Consider the following 20,518-nt stretch of genomic DNA (forward strand, 5'->3'; position numbering starts at 1 on the left):
GCCGTTCTGCCGCCGGCCGCCCGCTCCGCTCCCCCTCCCCCGCCGCCTGCCGCCCTCCGCCCCGACGTGTCGGCGGGCACGTCCCCACCGCCGCGTCCCGCCCGCCGCACGTCAGCCGCCCGGCCCTTACTTAAGGCGGCGGCCGCCTCACCCGCCCCGCCGCGACCGCCGCCGCGCTGCAAGGGAAAGACACCGGGTAGGTGCCGGCCGGGGCGTTCGCTGAGGGGGAGAGGTGAGGGAGGGGAGCCGCTCCGGGGAAGGTGCGGTGGGCGCTGGCTCCCGCGCCAGGCCTCGAGCCGCGCCGGCACCGCCGAGCACCCAGCTGCGATTCCTCTCCTCGCTGCCCGAGTGCCTGTGTGCCCTGCTGGGAAGCGAGAGCTTGGCACGTGGAGGTTACGGCCCTCTAAGCACGTCGATGGCTTTAAAAAAAAAATAAAATAAAATAAAATAAAGACTGGAGAGCTGGTAGCCGTACTCGGGAGTATTATTATGTTCCAGGGACACGAGTAGCAAGGTGCCTTATGCAGGATGCAGGTTCTGCTTGGAAACAAATCCATAAAGTAGACTTTAAGGAGCACAGCGTTTCAGCGAAGGCCTTGCGAAGGTGTTGTGTAACTTCAGCTCCAAAAACGCTTGAGGCATAGAATACCGGTTTTTCAGGGCAGCGGGACTGGAGGTTGGCAGGCTGTACTGTCTGTAGAAGCACTAAAATGGCTTCCTTTACCTACATGTGACATGGATGGTCGCTGAGAGCATTCTGCTAATGCTGCAGGAGTGCCATCCAGCTATATCATCAATACTTCTCAGGTTGTGTTTGCAGAAACAATCTTAAATGGTGGATTGGCAACAGCAGTTCAGCTTTTAACCGTTTGGCCTTATTGCCAGACACCTTAGGCATGTAATTTAGATGCATTTTCCTACTATCTTTTACCATCTTATTTTACTGTCTGCTTGTTGTGAACATTCCAGCGTCTGGAAGCTCCCAAGCCTGCAGAAATAACGCACTGCTTTTCTTTCAGCTGTGCACCATGTCTCTCAAGGATCATCTCATCCACAATGTCCACACAGAGGAGCACCCTCATGCCCACAATAAGATCAGCGTGGTTGGTGTGGGTGCAGTTGGAATGGCTTGTGCCATCAGCATCCTGATGAAGGTAAGTGTCAAGTGGGAATGAAGCAATGCAGTTCCGACTACCTGAAACCTCAAAGGGTGGGACAAGAAGTAATCTCCCTTACTAGACTAATTGAGCTAGCATGTATGACGACCTTTTGGTTGTAATTCCTTTACTTGAGCCTGAAAAGAAGCAGCAAATTTCATCAATTTCCTGTTGATGGCTTGTAGTTCTTCTAAACCAGGTTTTCTCCAGTATCAGATGCAATATGCTCTTAGGAGCTGTATTTACCATTGGCTGACTTCCAGGTGCCCTTCTAAGCAGAAGCCATCTAACATTCTAGGCATACAGAAAAAGTAAGAACTCAGGAGTCATTTTGTCTGAAGCTGAGAAAAGTAACGGAATAGTTCTTTGCAGAGTAAATTGGAAAAAGAGGTCCAAGGCAGTCTGAATTGTCTTCCACACCGCGTTATTACATTGAAAATACTGTGGCAACACCAGGCTTGTTTTACTTAATTGCAAACTAGGTTGCTTATAAACAAGTATTAAGTTATTCTTCATCACTGTCCTGCTAAATTGTCCAACTGTTTGACATCCAATGTAGATATGAAAGGTATACAACTTACTCAAGTGGATATCCCAGGAGACTAATTTAAATACCCAATTTGGGAGGAAATTAAGTCATGATGAATTCAGTTGCTTAAATTGATCGCTACTCATAAAAGAATCATAACTTCACAGTTTTCTCTGAGGAAATAACTCAATTTGTAATAAACGGAACTCTTTAATGCTGGTCTCACACAGGAGTTGGCAGATGAACTTACCCTTGTTGATGTTGTGGAGGACAAGCTGAAAGGAGAAATGCTTGATCTCCAGCATGGCAGCCTCTTTCTCAGAACACCAAAGATTACATCTGGCAAAGGCAAGTAGTTGGTTCCAATGGAGTCACCTATTTCTAGTCGATAGCGACATCAAACCGGCTATCCACGTCTAGCACTTGTCCTGTCATCCTAATCATGAGGGATGCTAGCTTCATTTCTGTTCCTACAGAAACAGTATTCATGTGACACATTTTCATGCATCTTTTTAAGGTTGGTCCAACTAGTACTTTCAGTACAGAAAAATAAATTTCTTAAGTACCCATGAACCTCTTAAGAATTTCCTTTCACAGGCAGTTAGCTTCTGAATCCTTTGCTGGTTGTCAGCTATAAATGGTGGATGGCTTAAAGCTCAATGGTAGCTTGACCAGGGCAAGTAATAGCAGTCTCACAACCTAGTAAATATGTGGCTCCAGAATCCACACGTAGTAAATGATGAGAACAGTGCCTTCTTGCTTCTCCTCCTGTGCAACTGTTCCACTAGAGGCCATCCCAACAGCTACCCTGCATGCCCACCAATGGCTGACAAGTATGAAATACTGTTAGTCAATTTCTGCTTAGTAAGTCTTGAACATGCTTTTAAGGTTGCCACTTGCAGCGATAAACTTTTTATAGAAGCAAAAAACAACCCTCAAACTTGAGAGTTTTAGATATCAATGCTAAAAGCAACTGGACTCCTGAACCATAAATAGAAAGAGGTCACGTTTGACACGCAGCCTTTTGTTTTCAGATTACAGCGTGACTGCACACTCCAAGCTGGTCATTGTCACTGCTGGTGCCCGTCAGCAAGAAGGAGAAAGCCGTCTTAACTTGGTCCAACGCAACGTCAATATCTTCAAATTCATCATTCCCAACGTTGTGAAATACAGTCCTCACTGCAAGCTGCTGATTGTCTCAAACCCAGGTTTGTCTCGTGTTGCTTATCAAGAGATTCGGTTTAGAATACTATTTTCTTCAGTATAGTGGTGTCAGTATATCAATATAGGCAAGCATAGGTTTTAGTAAAGTAGCTATGCCAACTGAGTGCATAACAAGAAGTGTCATCTTCCTTCTCCACACTCAGCAAGTTGATTCTTTGAGAAATCAATTAGGCTCCCTCCAACTTTGGGCTGCCAGTTCAGCACAGAACAAAGTAGGGAGCACTGGTAATTATATGCATAGCAGCCTCTTAATTTTGCATTTAAAATAGTGCTCATGTTAGCCCACTGCTGGACCTGGTGATGAGCATTGCTTCACTCTCTGTGCCACCTGGCATGCACATAAAATCCCTACAGATAAGCAGAAGATACTACCCCAGATATCAGACTGCTTGTGACTGGCACTTATCCTCCCTGTTCTACTTACAGTGGATATTTTGACTTACGTGGCCTGGAAGATCAGTGGCTTTCCTAAGCACCGTGTTATCGGTAGTGGCTGCAATCTGGACTCAGCCCGTTTCCGCCACCTCATGGGAGAAAGACTGGGCATCCATCCTCTGAGCTGCCACGGGTGGATTGTTGGAGAGCATGGAGACTCCAGTGGTAAGGGCAAAACCTGGCTGTTACACAGAGCTTCTTCTCATGTTGTTGTTTTGGTGTTTTTGTGTTTTTTTTTTTTTTTTTTTTTTTTTCCAATAAACATAATCTGCAAGGGCTACACAAGAACGCTGCTCACAAATTTATGCACTGCAGGAACTTAAGAATGCAAGTCCTACTTTAAGTCTTCTACAGCAACAGAGTAACCCTAGATGATCTATATTTGACCTGAGTTACTCTGCTTAGAAAAGGTCATTACTGTAACCTAAGGAGACTAAAAATGTCTAGGCTAAGTTGTTCTCATAACTCTCTAAAAAGCATACTGAAGAAGCAAGAGGGTGAAGATCTCGGCAAGAGACTCACAGAGATCCCCACTATATGTAGAGGGAATCACTCAGTTGTCTTCACTACTTCAAGAGCCATATTTAAGAATGGAAGTGTGGAGTCAAGTCTAGATGAGAACAAGAGAAAGAACAATACTCTTCTCACTTAGTCTGCACTTCTCTAGCAACAGCAGAGCAGCACTGTCTGCTTCCTGACACCCAATAGAGTGCATTTGGAATCCATCTTTATTTTGAGGAACTGTTGCAAAGCATGGACTTACTGCCATTTTTAGTTCATGAGTTGTGGGGTTCTTACCCTACAACTTCAATTGGTCTCATATTTTATACTATTTTTGGAATCAAGTCCATGTCTGTGATGTGTCACAAACTAATCCAGGTAGTTCTACCTTAACTGTTAATCTGAGCATTACATTCTTGTCTTTTGGGAAGATTCTTTACTTTGTGAGGTAATTTAATCTCTCTGCAACTCAGTGCCTGTTTGGAGCGGAGTGAATGTTGCTGGTGTCTCCTTGAAGGCTCTTCATCCAGACATGGGAACTGATGCAGACAAGGAGCACTGGAAGGAGGTTCACAAGCAGGTGGTGGACAGGTAATACCACTTTTAGTTCTCCATCATATGATCTCATGTTGAAGAACATCTCTGAACTGCATTACTGATTTCTGGTTTAGTAAGTGGCCCAAAACGAAGGTCAAACAATGCAGAAATAATACAACTTCAGTGTTTTAAGGACTAACATAGATTTGGCAGTTAACTTTTCATGGTTAGTGAGCTTTAAATAAAGAAAATGTTTTAACTTCCAAGTTTCTATTGTTAGTGAGGGGCACGGTGTGAAGTACAAACAGTGCATTTCAATCCGGTCAGCTATCAGTCAAATCTCCGCTGTCTCCAAATTGTTTAAGGGATCAAAAGCCTTTCCTACAGCTGTCAATTAGTTCCATTGATGCTACTTGTTTTTTAATAAGTAACTTTCACTCTGCAGTGCCTATGAGGTCATCAAACTGAAGGGGTACACGTCATGGGCTATTGGCCTTTCCGTGGCAGATCTAGCTGAAACTATTATGAAGAACTTAAGAAGAGTGCACCCAGTCTCTACAGCTGTTAAGGTGAGCAGCTCTTTCTTGCTAACTTTTCTTTGTTTTAACTGAGAACTAAAAACTTAAGAATCCCGAGGAACAGTGACAACATTCACATTTCTCTTAAGCTTACTTGAATTTTCCACACTAGAATACTCTCTAAAGTAGATGTGCACAAATCCTAGCCTAACTATCCTTACCTACTTTTCAGGGCTTGCACGGAATAAAAGATGATGTCTTCTTAAGTGTTCCTTGTGTACTGGGCAGCAGTGGCATCACTGATGTAGTGAAGATGATCCTAAAACCTGATGAAGAGGAGAAAATAAAGAAGAGTGCAGATACACTCTGGGGAATTCAGAAAGAACTACAGTTCTAAAGTTGTCCAAGCAATTCACTATTTGCAGTTTAACGGTTTAGTGGTTTGTCTTAATGTTGCACTTTCCAAGTAGGTCAAATCCTTTGGTGTATTTCAACTAGAACACAAACTAAAATCTGAACAAATGAGTTTCCTAAAGATCGCTATTAGGAAACTATTCTAGGGTTTTCCCTGTCCTCAGACACTTATATTCTTAGCCATAGCTCCAGCCACCTAGTATTGTACAGTGAAGTGGTGTGACATCAATCCAGCATTCAAAGCAGCACTGCCTTTTCCTCACGTTGTCTAAACATTAGCCAGAACAATAACTAACCAGCTAACTAACACAACGTGAAACCAAAGACTATTTTCTTGCAGTCACAGGATTGTCAAACTGATTGACAAACCTTCTCTGCCAGCTGAATAGCTTAAATATTTCACTGTTGGTAGGTCCAAATATTTTCCTAACACTTCTTTGGAACTTGTGTATACCTTTTTTTTAGAGGAACTTATTTTTGTGTACTGTATCGGACTAGTTGTAAATTTGTCTCCAAAGCACATTTAAAGAAAAGGTTGAAGTTTATATATGCAACAAGACAATGACCTGTAGTACCAGCTCCAACACCAAATAAACCATGAAATGTATTTCAGCCTCCTGAGTCTTTTTTGAGGGGGCATTCTGGTCCATCGTGTTCCTGGCCTTGGAGGCAGTACATCAACAAATGCAGAGGTCTTTGTTTTTCCTAGCATTCTTTTTTAGAAAAAACAACAACAAAACATTAAGGCTTCTAAGGTACTGTATGATACACTCTACAATGGCCATAACCTGAGGGTAGAACAAGGCAAGACAAGAGAACCATTGCTAAGCTTACTTAGGAAAACAGTCATTGGCTGTCAGCAGCTACATCAAACAGCGGTGCCTTGAATTTTTGAGGTTTCCAGCTTTCATCTATCATAAGGGAGTTTACTTACAAACTCCAGCTGTGAATTATTCTCAATCAGGACACTGGCACATCTTCCAGCTATCGTAAGTAAAGTGAAAGAATGGTTAAGCTGATACCACATGAGCTAGGGCTGTTTGTAAAGAAAGTGCATTCAACACAATTCTATAGAGGAAGAAAATATGCAACAAGTTTTATTCAGCTTAAGTCCACCAGCACAAAGATTACAGGAAATAGAAAGTGCATTAATAAAAGCTAGTATTTACCAAAAAGAAAATATATTATTGATTCAAAATATTTTACAGTTGAATGATGCAATAACTTATTCTGGGCACCTACTGATTAAGAGAAAGATCAAGAAAATGGCTGCTTCACAAGTAAATCTAACTTCCCAGTTAAAGTCTGAGAGTTTAGTAGAGATCACTGAGTCCAGCAGTCTTCCTTGCTTTCTGCATTAATGCTCTCAGCTGGAACTGCTTGCGAGACAGAAGACGTACATGCTGCAAAGAAATAATAAGAAGAGCTGGCTGGTAAAAATGGTAACTCTATAGCGATCCAAGTTTTGAAAGCATGACCCAATGAGATGTCTGTTTTGGGGAATATTAAATGTGTTGGTTCATTAAATGGCTTTTTCTTGGCTTAGAATGACTTGCTACCATATACAATCACTATAGTGTATTTTTATAATTGTAATAATCAGATCCTCACATTCCTATCAGAGAAGTCATACGTATTCTAAGGTGAATCAAAGACAAATACAATTCCCATAGTATCATTTCCTTAAATAGAAGCTAAACAGAATTAGCAAGCTACATAAAAACAAAGTATGTCTCTACTTAGGACACCGTCCACTGAATGTTTAAAACAAACCTGAAGTGGCAGTGAGGTGGAATCTCACCTATTAGAAAGGGACCTGACTGGCAACTCTGGTTACCACTCTTGGCCAGGGGACCAAGTGAAGAGTGTTACACTTCGACACACTGATCCTTTCACATCCAATGGCTATACTAGTTACTAGGACATTTTATGAAGTTCTAGCCTCCATGTTAAGTGTTCTTAATAAATTCAAAAGTTCAAAATAGATATGAAAGAAAACTCTAAGCATTAAGAAAAACAAAGAAAAGGAATAAGTGACCTAAGTTCTTTACTAAAGGCGCAAAACGCGTGGGCTTCTCAAGAACAGCTCTTCTTTTTCTTCTGTGAGCCTAACACTCCAGTGCCTGCTGCAAGAATGGCATCAACACACTGCAAGTGGAAAGCTAACAGTTCTCTAGTCACCTCTAAAACTGGTTTCTCCACAATCAGTAGCTCAGACCAAAGGAAACTGTATATTGACACTAATAGTAAATAACCTCTATATATCTACAATGCTTTTAAATTAGCCCATCCTAATCCTGATATTCTTTTGAGACTCATGTTTCAACCTATATGCACTTACTGTATTTCTTCAGCGAGGACATCATTAACATCAAAAAAGCTGAACATAAGAGTTCACAGTACTTACACACATTTAAAGTGCACATATTAAGAATATCTCAAGAAGCCTACCTTTAAAAAGACATCTAGATCTATCACTCCACGCCTCAATGCTTCCCCAAGATAAAAGATGGTGTCTTCAATTGCATTTTCCTCTGCATACAAGTTCAGGATCTGCTTGTAAAGTGGTGCTGTAGGAATGATAACTTCATCTATGTCGTTGTTTTCTGATTGACTTTCCATTTTCTCCAAGGCAGAACTGAGCTCCTCATCCTTTTTTTTGAGAAGTTCAATGTTCTTGTCAACTTCAGCCTAAAAACATTGAAGATGTTTATTTCTTAACTCTCAAGAGCTGAATACCTGCTTCTGCCAAGATGACTTTAGAACTATGAAGAACTTTAGAAACACTGCTTGATTCTTTTTACTTCTATATTCACCTTCATCATGACTTTCGTAAAAGAATGAGCTAGCAACTTACAGATTTGAGATTCTACCATCGAAAAAGTAAATGCTCTTTTAGATTATAATGCCAATCTATTGCCATTTACATTTTTAAAGAAGGCATGCTAGCAGTCTGAGTATTTTGAAGATACTACATAAGGAAGAACGATGGTTTAAACTAACTAAAGTAATAAAAGCAAAGCAGAAAAAAAAAAAAAAAAAAGGGTTTCTTTTGAGGTGTATGTTTTGGAGCAAGAAGTCCTAACTGATTTAGTCATGTCTTATACAGAAGGCAGCTCGTACATTTCTGCCTTTTTGTCACATATCAACAGTTCTATTATGTCCCTCATTTCCCCAATTACACGCTGCATTTACTGTGGTCACATCGTGGATTTACACAGCGCAATGGTACTTCCTGTTCTTTGTTCCTCATTCATAATTGCAAATACTCACTTTAAAAAAAAAAACACACAGAATTTGAACATGAAGCTGATTGTTTCAGAAACTGGTCATCAGTCCCAAAACCTTACCCCAAGCAGTAATGCAAGGAGCAGACACAGGATGTGGAAGTTAGGCCTTCATGAAAAAAATTCTGCAGCCATTTCTGAGCACGAGGAATAGGAAAGATTCTTGTTCAGAAAAAATCTGAAGTTACAAAGGAAGCTGTGACTAAAATCAGTGTGTCTGCAGCATGACACTGAAATGTTCTCCAGCACTACTGTCACGCACTATTAGCTAGAAAATGACAAAGTAAGTACTCCTATACCACTTATCATCTGGGGGGGGTAAAGCACTGATGCTGTTCCCCTGCTACTAACAGTAACGCTTATAAGACATCAGACAGTGCATCTTGGGATCACTAGGATTTCCATCTTTCATCTGTCTAAACACACGCACCTCAATTTGGAAAGAAAATACACACTTCAAAAGCAATACACTCTCATGCTGATACAGATCAGCGTTTCAACTCAGCTTACCACTTCTTGATCCAGACGAGTTACCATCTCTTCCAGTTTCTGGTGTCCTTTCTTCAGGTCCTCTTCCGTGCGCTTCAAGGCATTGAGTTCAGCTTGAGCACGATCCATTTCTTCTTTCATCCGCCATCTCAGTTTATCACTGACTGCTGAAATAAGGGAAGCTCTAATGGTGTCTTCACTGATTGTTCCATCTCTACTGGGTCCTGTGCAAGAAAATTCACCAGCACACAATTAACTCTCAATTCTGCACCAGCTTCAGTACAAAGCCAGTTTGGAAAGAGCAGTGTACACAAAACTTCAACAAGACCACACACCTCAGAGAATCCTTGTAACATCCAAGGAATTTTTTGGATCTCCACAGCTGAACAGAACAAGACTGCATAAATCCATCTTTATTCCCTACGCCTCTTACATTATCCCTATATGCTTTCTAGCACACAAAGCTTACATAAAGCCATGTATTTGGGAAAATAAATCTATGCAACTGACAAGAGTTACTATGAGAAAATTTACATTGTGCTTACTAACCATCAATTTCTTCTGAAAATTAAGGAAGCATCACATGTTGACAATTACTAATGTTACTACTTCTTACACACAAATTGTACCGGCACATGTATAATTTCACCAGCACATGTGTAATTTCTTAAAGCTAAAATGAACTACTACTGAGAAAAGAGACTGAATAAAGTACTGCAAAGACAGGCTCGTGAAAATACAAATGGCACAAGAATTGACCTGCTCTACAGTTCTGGCTTAAGCAGTTCAACCTGCTGCCAGTCAACATGACCATTTTTAGCATTTGGTCAAGTATCAGAATCAGCAGCAGAAGCTGTCAAACTGCACCACACATATAAACTCAAGAATTTAGCACCACTACTTCTTATGGAAAGGAGTTAAGAACAGCATTTTGTGCACTGGCAAGTAAAACTTAAATCAAGCCAGACTTAAACCATGAGGGACAAAGAGTTCATTCACAGTTTAGGACTGTAACTGTAAGGCAGCCAATTGTAAACATACATCTTCCTAATCCAAACAAAAAGGTCTGATTTCACTTTAAGAACAGCATTAGCATGAATTCAGCTACTGTTTAATTTATCTAATGAATTATTCTCTATGCCAGAACCATCAAGCAATTCTACTTCTTTTTGTCCTCCCCAGTCTCTCTCACTCTTGGATATTTTATGCAAAGTTCACCTCGTCATTAAAGCAGGACAGAAAAAAATCACAACACAACTAATGATTAAAGTTCACGTGTAAGTGCCGACAGACCAGAAAAAGGTCTTTGCATGCGGATCATCAGTTAGATTTTATATATCTTCCTAAAGAGCATGAACCCTTAGCATTTTCTGCCACTTCCATAATTAGTGCAGCTTGGGGAAGACTTTATGGCAGAGAGCCAGTAAATCCAGAGAGCACTGAAACCCTTAACCTTTACCAGGCAGAGTCTGGTTTCAGAACTGACCTTAGAGAATCAGACTCGTATCTGAATTAGATCATTAGTGGCACACAACCGAACTGAATGAGAAAAAAAACTATTTGAAAAAATAATTTAAAAACTGAAGCAAGTCTGAGTATTTTTGTCCAACTCAAAATAAGCTCACTGAAGGAAACACTTCGGCACCATATATACAGCTTTGCAAGTTGTAGCTCCCTGTAAGCTCCCAATAAACTGGCACGGTAAACCATAGTCCAACAGCAGGGAAAAAAAAAAATCAGAATAGGAAAGAAACATTTGCAGTCTCAAGGAAAATAAGTTTACTGTAAATACACTGGATGACTATAGAGACATCTCCACATTTCATCTGGTGTGGGATAAACCACAGTCATGCACCTGCTATATCTTAGTTAGCTGCATCTAGTGAATCTGACTTGTGTTAAATTGCTACTACAAAATCTGGCATTACAACATGGTACCAGATGACCTAACAGAGGACTTGTGAAGTATTCTGTAATACCTGGCATATACTCCACCCCTCTTCATCTTCACTGAGAATGAAAAGGAAGAAAATAAATGAAATGTGACATCTATTTTAAATTAACTCTTTACACACAAAAGCAAAACAGGATTTGTTTTCAGAGAGAGACATTGTGGAAAGCCAATGTTCTCTAGAAAGGTTCCCAACACTTTTCTGTATGTCTGACAATGAGAGCCAGCATGGACTATCAATCCTCAAGGACCCAACGACCCCACAACAGTGAGCAATACTTGGCTTTCTTGTAGGTTGTGTGGTAGCCACAACTCATGTCAGAGTGGAAACGACAGCTGAAATGACTTTCAGAGAACGCTTCTGTAATACACAAATCTGAAAGAACATGGACATGAAGGATGGGATCAGGCACAAAAAATAAGAACGATCATTTCTTGTAGTTTCCAAATTCTGTAACACAACAATTTCTCAAGTATTGTTAAGAGTAAAACTAAAGCATTCACCTTTCTTTACCAATCTATGAGCTTGCTTTGTTCCCAAGGCAAACTAAAGCTTCAAGGGGGAAGAGCATATATAAATAACTGGGAGTTCACACATGAAATTACAAACCTGTGAATACTCCTTTAAATTACAGAGCAAGAGATTATAAACACCTTATATTCTGAAAAAAGACACAAATGTCTTTGTCCTTACCATGCAACTGTTTCAAAAGGACTGCCCAATTGCAAAGTTATGCACCTTCCTACTAGAGAACACTTGCCAGTGGTTCCCTATCCATCACACATACCCATATTAGAAATGAGACAGAGCAGAATCACAGAATGGCCAGGGTTGGAAGGGACCTCAAGGATCGTGAATCTCCAACCCCCTGCCCATGCAGGGCCACCAACCTCCACGTTTAATATCAGACCAGGCTGCCCAGGGCCCCATCCAATCTGGCCTTGAATGTCTCCAGGGATGGACAGGGCATCCACAACCTCTCTGGGCAGCCTGTTCCAGCACCTCACCACTCTCTCTGTAAAGAATTTCACCCTGACATCCAACCTAAATCTTCCTTCCCTCAACTTAAAACCATTTCCCCTTGTCCTGCAGTTATCAACCCTTTCAAAGAGTTGATTCCCCTCCTGTTTGTAGGCTCCCTTCAGGTACTGAAGGCTGCACTGAGGTCACCCCACTGCCTTCTTTTCTCCAGGCAGAACAAGCCCAGCTCTCTCAGCCTGTCTTCGTAGGGGAGGTGCTCCAGTCCCCTGATCATCATTGTGGCCCTCCTCTGGACCCTCTCCAACAGCTCCCTGTCTTTCTTACACTGGGGGCTCCAGACCTGGATGCAGTACTCCAGATGGGGCCTCACAAGAGCAGAGTAGAGGGGGACAATCACCTCCTGGCCACCCCAGAAACAATGCTAGTGTATTTTGCTAGTACAGGATGACTGAGCAGCAGAATGGGAAAACATGAATCAATGCTCTTGGTTTCACTGCTGACAGGAGGTAAGAAGAAAGTAAAACAAGGAGCAACAGCAAAGAGGCAGAAAACAATAGACCTAGGTAAAAGGCCTACCAAATATGCACTGAAAATCTCAGCTTCAGGACTTTCAAAATAAATAAAGTATAAATAATGAGTAAATAAAGCAAGTCCCATAGACAATTAAGTGAAGACAAAAGCATTTTAAAAAGCAAGACAACAAAGAGCAGTACAGACAATCAAAAGTCACCTACAGTTTAAGAGTGAAAGGAAAAAAAACCCTTCGGTTGCTTATATACACTGTTTTTTAACATATTCATAGAGCAGACAGTGCACTGCACATAATCAGGAATTTTATGGGTTCCTGAGTGAAAAAAATACGAAGAACATAAGAAGTGTCTTCTTCTGGGTGACATCTTCTTCCCCATTAAAAAAAAATAAAAAAAAAAAAAAATCAATATTTTGGAAGGCTGGATTTAAGAACAATAAATTCCTTTTCTCACTGGTGCTCTTTATGCATCAATTACAGTGGGAAGCTTTGCTTTGATGAAATAGTTACTCACCAACAGTAGTCACAGGGGGCTGAGAAGGATAGTATGGAACGTTAGTGGTAGGTGGGAATGGAACACCAGCTGGATAAGGATAGTTCGGGAAGCTGCTTTGACAAAGAAACACAGGCTGAAGTTATTTAATTACTAGTAAAACTTGATCCATGTCACCATGTTAAATATTTATTCATATCACGTTTAAACTACAGGCCGAATTACACTCTTTTCCTGTCCCCATTAACATCTCTCACAACTTGTAGTTCTGATACAATGGATGATGATATCATTTTAACTGAAGCCCTACCTACTTATTTGCTGGTCAATCACGTAGATCATTCCAAATTCTCAACAGGCTGCCTTTCAATATCTAAACTGCCCTTCTAAAACCCAGAAGTACCCAAACCAAATTGTTTTAACTACAGACTGACAAAACATTCAATCCTAACAATTCACAACATTATACGAAAATTTTACAGGAGACTTTGATTGAACTGCTTCAAGTAAAAGAGAACATGCTGCATGCAGAACACACCACGAGCACTTCCAATAGGTACAATAGGAAAATGTCTGCCACACGACCTCTCTTTTTTTTCCACTCCTTAAAGCATGCTCCCAGTGCTTACAGTTCCTTTGCTTTTCAATACCACAGTGTTATGTACTACAGCAACTCCTCATATTATCCTAACAGAATCAGCACATTAGGATGTCCAGAATTAAAAAAAAAAAAGGTACAAACTAGAAAACAGGCAGCATTTATTTGTCAAGGAAGAATGCTATGTGCTAAGAAAGAACGCTAATAGTGAGTGGCAGAGCTGATGCACAAGCTGCTCCTCTTTTTTGGAAATCAGAAATTTCCAAAGAACACACCAGAAAGCAACAGTTTATTTCAAACTATAATTGCAGTCACTACTATATTTCTGAGGAGTTAGTTCTGTTGGACTCATTTTCAGTTTTTAATCTCTGTGAAATAAGACCTAGCACTGGCAAGAACAAAACACATCAAGGTTCATCTTAATCCAGTAGCTGCTTTGTTCAATTATTTGAGTTGCTCATGACCCAACCAATGCTATCAATGCTGTTAAGAAAAAAAAAAAACAACAACTTTTAGGAATGTGTATCTTTCTACAGCATATAAGCACAACTACCTTATAAAACTAATTATGTAAGTGAATCAAGAGAACATGCAGGAATTAGGTAATCATTTTTCAAAACATAATTGTCACACAGCTGTATGATAACTGAAGTAAGCAACACTAAGAAAACGAAATCTTCCCAAACTTTCTCTTGGTCATTAACAAAGAGTTCAGTCCTCTCTTCTACACAAACAGCTATCACGATAATTACATGATAAATACCAAGATCCAAATCCATGGTAATAAATAAATAAATAAATGGAACAGAAATAAGACTAGATGCTGTTCAGTGAAGCCCCCCGTTAGGTCAGTGATGATGAAAAGTGCTCAAAGTGGCTCTTACCTTGGGTTTGTAGTGCTTCCTGGTGGATAGGGAGATATTCCTGGCATGCCAGGCACGTAGGAAGCTAAATAAAATAATGATTTTATGTATTTCTGCTTTTCAGAATTTTACCGCATACAAAGATCACACTAGTGAGAAGCATTATGCTGTGATACTATGCTTCTCAAAATACTGAACAATATTTATTAAGATATGAATTTGAAAGAGCAGTAACTGTACTGAGTAAAGTATGCCTGCTTAAGGAAGAGTATCTGCAGGAAGGGAACTCAAACAGGAGGCACGTAAAAGATGACAGACGTGACTCTTTTTTCAGATAATAGCTGAGAAAAATAAGATAACCTTCCCAATGAGCCACTGTTCTCTACTCTGCTCATTAAGTAACAAGCACATCATTTAAGTAGCTTCAGAATAGACAAGGGTAACAGTCAGTTAGCTGCTTAACAACCCAATGTTATTCAGTGATTTCTTCCATTTAGAAATCTAAATAGTTCTAAAAAACTTTTACCAACAAACATGCCTTAGCAATTTTATGTTTCTTCTTAGAAAGCTGACAATTCTATTATAAAAATTGCATTTTCAATGTATTTATTGCTGATTAGTAGTAATTATAGGAGCATTACATCAAATACAGGAGATTTTTTTTTTTCTCTTTTTCTTATTTTTGTTGAAGTCTCCCTAGCTATTTTCACCTTCTAAAACTGCAAATGATTCAGGCTTTTTATTTCTCAAAGTGCACCTAGAACTTAAGACAAACTGTTTATAAAATAGATTTTTAAAAAAGACTACACTAGTAAAACTAAGTAGCTATTAATCATGTAAAATCCAGAAACACTGTTTGTAAAGTTACTTCCAATACACCAGCCTTCAATGACTACAAAAGAACAAAGCAGTGATGTTTCAGCTGATGATCTCATCTTCCTTAAAGCACCATACAGGTCACAGTCCCCACCAAAACTATACTAGTAGTGACACCTGCTGTTCTTGGAAAACTCAACAGCTTGTTCATTGAATCACCTGGTGCTCTTACAACACCAGACAAGCCATAAAGCCCCACGCACTTACCTTTAGCCAATTATCTCTACCGGTCCCATTTAGTTACTCCTCTTTGGTCCCATTTGGTTATTTGTTTGTGGCTCTCCCTCGCCAATACAAGCATTAATTTTGCCCCCACCTCCACACAAATTCTTCCAGTAGCTCAAGTACAGCACAAGTGAACTACTTGTGAATATCCATCAATGTAGAAAGCCATTTTAGAATGATATTTATCAACCATTGAGGCAGAAAGCCTTTGGTACACACTCTGGAGAGTGAGGATTTGTATAAATCAGCAGCCCAGAGCACTTACTGGTTGGTGGGCCAGTTGCCTGGTACGATGGGTAGCTGGCTGAAACAGTGGGCCGAGAAAAGACTGGAGGCTCCTCAGCAAACACCACAATCATAACTTGAATCAGTTCCAGCAGGTCTGACTGGGGCTGCAAGGATACATACATGACAAGTTGGTGCCATCTGCTAACAGCTGGTTTTACTGACTGTAACAACAAAATGGGACCATTCCACACGCACACATACACATGTATTTATTGCTATTTATGCTACGCAAACGCTGAACTACCACTCGCATTTATTACATTTATTCCTCCCAATCACTTTTGATAGAACTAAGCCTATTCTACAGTTACGGCCCCGTCAGCACATTTCATCTTTTTTGAAAGTTCACATTTTAGTTAAAATGTCTGAGGCCTGCACCGCTGGATTTAGTTATTAACAAATACACTCAAAGCCCCAGCAAAGTCTACCTGAAGCAGTCATACAGCACTTCATCTCAATCTGAGATCAATTTCAGCCCAGAGATGCGTCAAAGAATTTGTAGTTCACCTTCAGTAAACATTCTGGTCTCACAGTAAATATTCTTATCTTCAGGTCAGCTCCCTACTAGGCAAGGAAGCCTATGCTGCACTGTTCAATCAGACAGGCTGTTACTAAAGGCACAATTAACCAGACAACAAAACCCACAGCATTCTGAATGTTAAGATATTAAAAATAACAAGCAGTTGTTTCAAAGGAAAAAAAAATCTGGATTAATATCTCAGAAAAAGAGAGTTATGTTTCTTGTTACAGATTGTACAACTATCTGAAAAAAGAAATTAAAAGAGTAAATTAACAAGCTGAATTTCCCTCTACTTACGTATTTCCACTCATGCAGGTAAGGAAGGTATATCTTTCCATTAGCATCAACATGCTTCCCAGTTTTTATTGTCATTGAGCTAGTGGGTTTAACAAAACAGATTGGGGGATTGAAAGGGTAGGTGTCCAGCAGCCACAAGCAAATGGGGATATTGTATATGTTACCTAGAAAGATGATTTGAAAGATTTTAGGAGTGCTGTCCTTTTATATTCAGATGTTTAAAGCATACATAAAGTACCGAAAAGAGTACTGAAATATAAACAGAAATTAGAGAGCTGCACAAGCACAGAGCAGCAGTGATACGCACTACAGTTTGGTTCCATAACAAAACCAGAAACAAATATTTAAAATATGACACCATGACAAGTAAAAGCTTTCACAAAAATGGTGATCACTGAAATAGTGTAACTGAAGCATTACGAATATACACAGCTTTTCACGTGATTCTGTAGAATAAATATAACAAGCAATAAATATAACAAGCACAACAGTGACTATATTAATAATAAAGGCATACCTCTGTAAGGCACAGGAATGGTTCCACTGAGGCTCATCAACTCTCTAGATGAACCATCGTTAAAAACTGAAAGGGAGCAGAAGGCATTTTGAACACAAACCTATTTGCTGTGTCAATCTCTGTTCAGGTGATAGGCTGTCTACTTGTTAATGTACATTTTCAGAAGTCATGTGTGAACACACGTACACATACACAGATACACTGTATCAACACAGCTTGAGAAGTTCTGCTCTTGCACATCTCCCTGGCAAATGGTTGCCTATAGTCAGATAACTCCTTATGAGTAACATATTCCTGAGAGATGGTTTACTAATTATTGACAAACTACCATTACTGCAAATAAAACTGCTTCCTTCTTTACAGCTGAAGTAACACATGAATTTTCTCATTTCACCCTACCAACCAGCTGCTATTGGCTCTGTGCTCAAATCTTCCAAGGCAGCTTTGGAAGAGACAGGTAACAGAAATGAGCTTCTTGCTACAGCTCAATGCTATTCTTAATTCTTAATCTTCATTCAAACTTGCATACTTTAAAGCACTGTCACAACTGTTCATTTTTAGTGAAGTATTTACATTTATTTACAATACTTTTAAAACAGACAGAACTGTAGATGTATCTTTGCATCACAGCAAATCTGAACTTGTAAGATATCAGCAATCTCCAGGGCTCTCAGCGATAGGACTTATCTGAGTGACCAAATAAAAGCTAAAAAGGTGGAAAAACATACCACCTCCTGGCACCTTTCTGTATTACTGAGTCTATTTCAGAAAATTAATGTCTGTTCCAGGAGAGTACTGACATCAAAGTTCAAAAAGAATAACTTTAAATTCTAAATTCTAGCTTTAACTCCCTACTCTCCACAAAAACTATCAGATACATCTTATACAATGAAAATCTGATAAGAACTTGCTCAAAGCCTTACCATATGAATCCATAACAGGTTTGAGGTCCTTGTACTGAGAAATGACACTGTTTGTCTCCTGTATAGTTAGGTCTCTGTACTTATACTGGAAAACAAAAGAGAAAAGAAGTCATTATAGCCTAAAGATGCAGTGTAAATTGCTTTTTGTTTCACAGAATAGCCTCTGTTTATGGAAGGTACCGATGGGCATTCTTCGGCACTCTTACTTTTGAGTGAGATTTTATTTTATTTTTTTTACATAATCAAACCAAACACTCCATTAACACCTTGAACAAGGTATTAGGACATTTTTATTCTTAAATAAGAGTCCACAGATCAAGTTTTGGGGAAAGCTATCACATTTCATTCATATTCTGCCATAATCAACAATGCATTTTAAGCAAAGGCAAGTGTTGGGACAAAGCATTTATCAGAAGTTAGTTACCAGCATCATGCAAGGCACACATTAGAAGAGGCCATACTACAAACACTGGTTTCATCCCCTTGCTTTCATCTCAGCACAGACCTGAAGTCTCAGAACTATGACCCACAGACAAGAGGAGATGCTCCTGGCTAGCAGAGAGCTGTTTCACCACATGGTGTGGATCTTCACCCTTGTGGCCTTTCTTCTCGCTAATAACCACTAAAACCTAACAATGAAGCCCCTTGCCCACACTCAATGCATTTCCAAAGAAGGCAACCATCAGGTGGCTCAAGGAAGGGATGCTGTCTAGTCCACCAGCCGTGGTAGGAAGACAAAGGGCCCTGCACCAGGTGATGTCTGATACCCAACACTGCCTGCACTGCAAACAAAACAAATGAATTCCAACATTCTCCAAGAGCAGAGGAATGTAGATCATTACAAGACAATCTTTTTCTGGGTTCATTTAGCCAATAACTGAGGATGTATAAGAAATGTTAAAACCTCTTTGGAAAGAGCAACACCCTGGCGACTTCTATAAAGATAACTACAATTGATTCATTTAAACACGCTTTTCTTCCTCCTGAAGCCTCAGACAGCAAACACACCTTCCCCATTTTACCCATCAGGAAACAGAGCAGAGAGACGAAGCTGTCCGGGATCAGCCAGCAGGCGAATGCTGATATTTGTGTTCACTCAGAGTAAGGCCTTTTGCTGTATCACACACACAGGGATTCCTATAGGAAGTACCACCAAGCTTCCCTCAATAGAACAGAGCATGTAACTACTCATGGAAAATGAAGGCAAGTGGTGAAATAGTAACTTCGTTTTTCCATCAGGTGCAAAAAGTTTCCCCCCACTTTTCACTGAGCTGACAGGAAGCCAGATGCCACTTGTGGTTTAAGAAGGGCACGAGGTGGAGTGGGAAAAGAAGGCACCGCACTGCCTTACCTCCTTATGGCATGTCGCACCTCAGCCACTCCTTTAGGGAAGCCGGGTGAGTACAAAGACGCACACCTGCTTACCCCACGTTAGCGATCAGCATTCAGTCTCCAGCCGATGACAGAAGCACCAAGTGGAGGAAAGGACCTCCAACCGCGAGCAGCCCTTAGCCTGCCACAGCTCGCTTTTGGGCGGTACCAACAATACGACTGAACGGTAAGAAAGCAAACGCCCCCAAGTCAAAGCCACGGCTCCTCGCAGCTACCCGGCCACAGGGATTTTCGTTTCAATCTGCTGGACGAGGCCCGGTTTCCAGCTGACTAACAGCGTACCGCTACCGCACTGCTCGCACCGCCTCGATGACCAGCAGCCATTTACCTCACCGCGAGTTTTGTTTCCTCAAACGTCACCCATTAGAAAACAACACCCCCCTCCGCCGCCCCGCCGCAGCCCGTGCCCGCACTCCGCCTCCCGGCCGCGTCCGGCGGAGAGGGAAGGGCCTCTCGAGGCGCCAGGCCGCCGCCTACCTTGGCGAGCATTTTCTTCAGCTGGCTCTCCGAGAACGCCATGGCGGCGGCTGCCGCCCGCCCCCCCAACGCAGGCAGCGCCGCGCGCCCGCTTCCGCCTGGCACTGATGGCACTTCCGGGCGGGAACAGCGCCGCCCGGCAGCACGGCGCGGTACGACTACGGCCCTGCCCGCATGGGGCAGCGCCCCCCCTGGAGGCGGGACGAAGTGCCGGCTGCTGCCGCTGCCAGCTCGTCAGTGATTAAAAAAGGGCGTGCGGCATTTGGGGATGAAAACCATTACCAAGAATCCCCAACACGAACACCTGGACTGTTCACGCTGGTATAACAAACGGAGGAAAATAAACACACAAACCAACACAAGTCCGGCCCCAGCACTGGGCACTTGTTTAATGTAGTGTTTAAGTCACACAGCTGCTGTTAGCACCCATTCTGCCCCACCAGAAAGGAAACTTTAGCATTCACTGAAAACCCATCTGAATTACCCAATTACTATA

At 41.1% G+C, this 20,518-nt stretch overlaps 2 protein-coding genes across 3 annotated transcripts; one reads left to right on the plus strand and one right to left on the minus strand.

Annotated features, from left to right (window-relative positions):
- Nucleotides 1-1,028: 1,028 nt before the first annotated feature.
- On the plus strand, nt 1,029-5,922 carry LDHA (lactate dehydrogenase A; the record flags this gene model as incomplete). Its single annotated transcript, XM_079537214.1, has 7 exons — nt 1,029-1,154; nt 1,917-2,034; nt 2,721-2,894; nt 3,337-3,510; nt 4,320-4,437; nt 4,829-4,952; nt 5,134-5,922. 7 exons carry the CDS (start codon nt 1,029-1,031, stop codon nt 5,296-5,298), a joined length of 999 nt encoding a protein of 332 aa, XP_079393340.1. The 3' UTR covers nt 5,299-5,922.
- A 706-nt stretch (nt 5,923-6,628) lies between these two features.
- Nucleotides 6,629-20,064, minus strand: TSG101 (tumor susceptibility 101; the record flags this gene model as incomplete). 2 transcript variants are annotated; one of them, XM_079537573.1, is made up of 10 exons in its annotated part: nt 6,629-6,718; nt 7,767-8,006; nt 9,113-9,315; nt 13,068-13,159; nt 14,529-14,592; nt 15,874-16,000; nt 16,714-16,877; nt 17,231-17,296; nt 18,154-18,238; nt 20,023-20,064. In XM_079537573.1, 10 exons carry the CDS (start codon nt 20,062-20,064, stop codon nt 6,629-6,631), a joined length of 1,173 nt encoding a protein of 390 aa, XP_079393699.1. The 2 variants fall into 2 exon arrangements, with proteins under 2 accessions (XP_079393699.1, XP_079393698.1); XM_079537572.1 differs by having other exon boundaries at nt 13,068-13,162.
- Between the last annotated feature and the right edge of the window lie 454 nt (nt 20,065-20,518).

Source organism: Tetrao urogallus (genome assembly GCF_951394365.1).
Source record: "Tetrao urogallus genome assembly, chromosome: 6".
NCBI classification, from domain to species: domain Eukaryota; kingdom Metazoa; phylum Chordata; class Aves; order Galliformes; family Phasianidae; genus Tetrao; species Tetrao urogallus.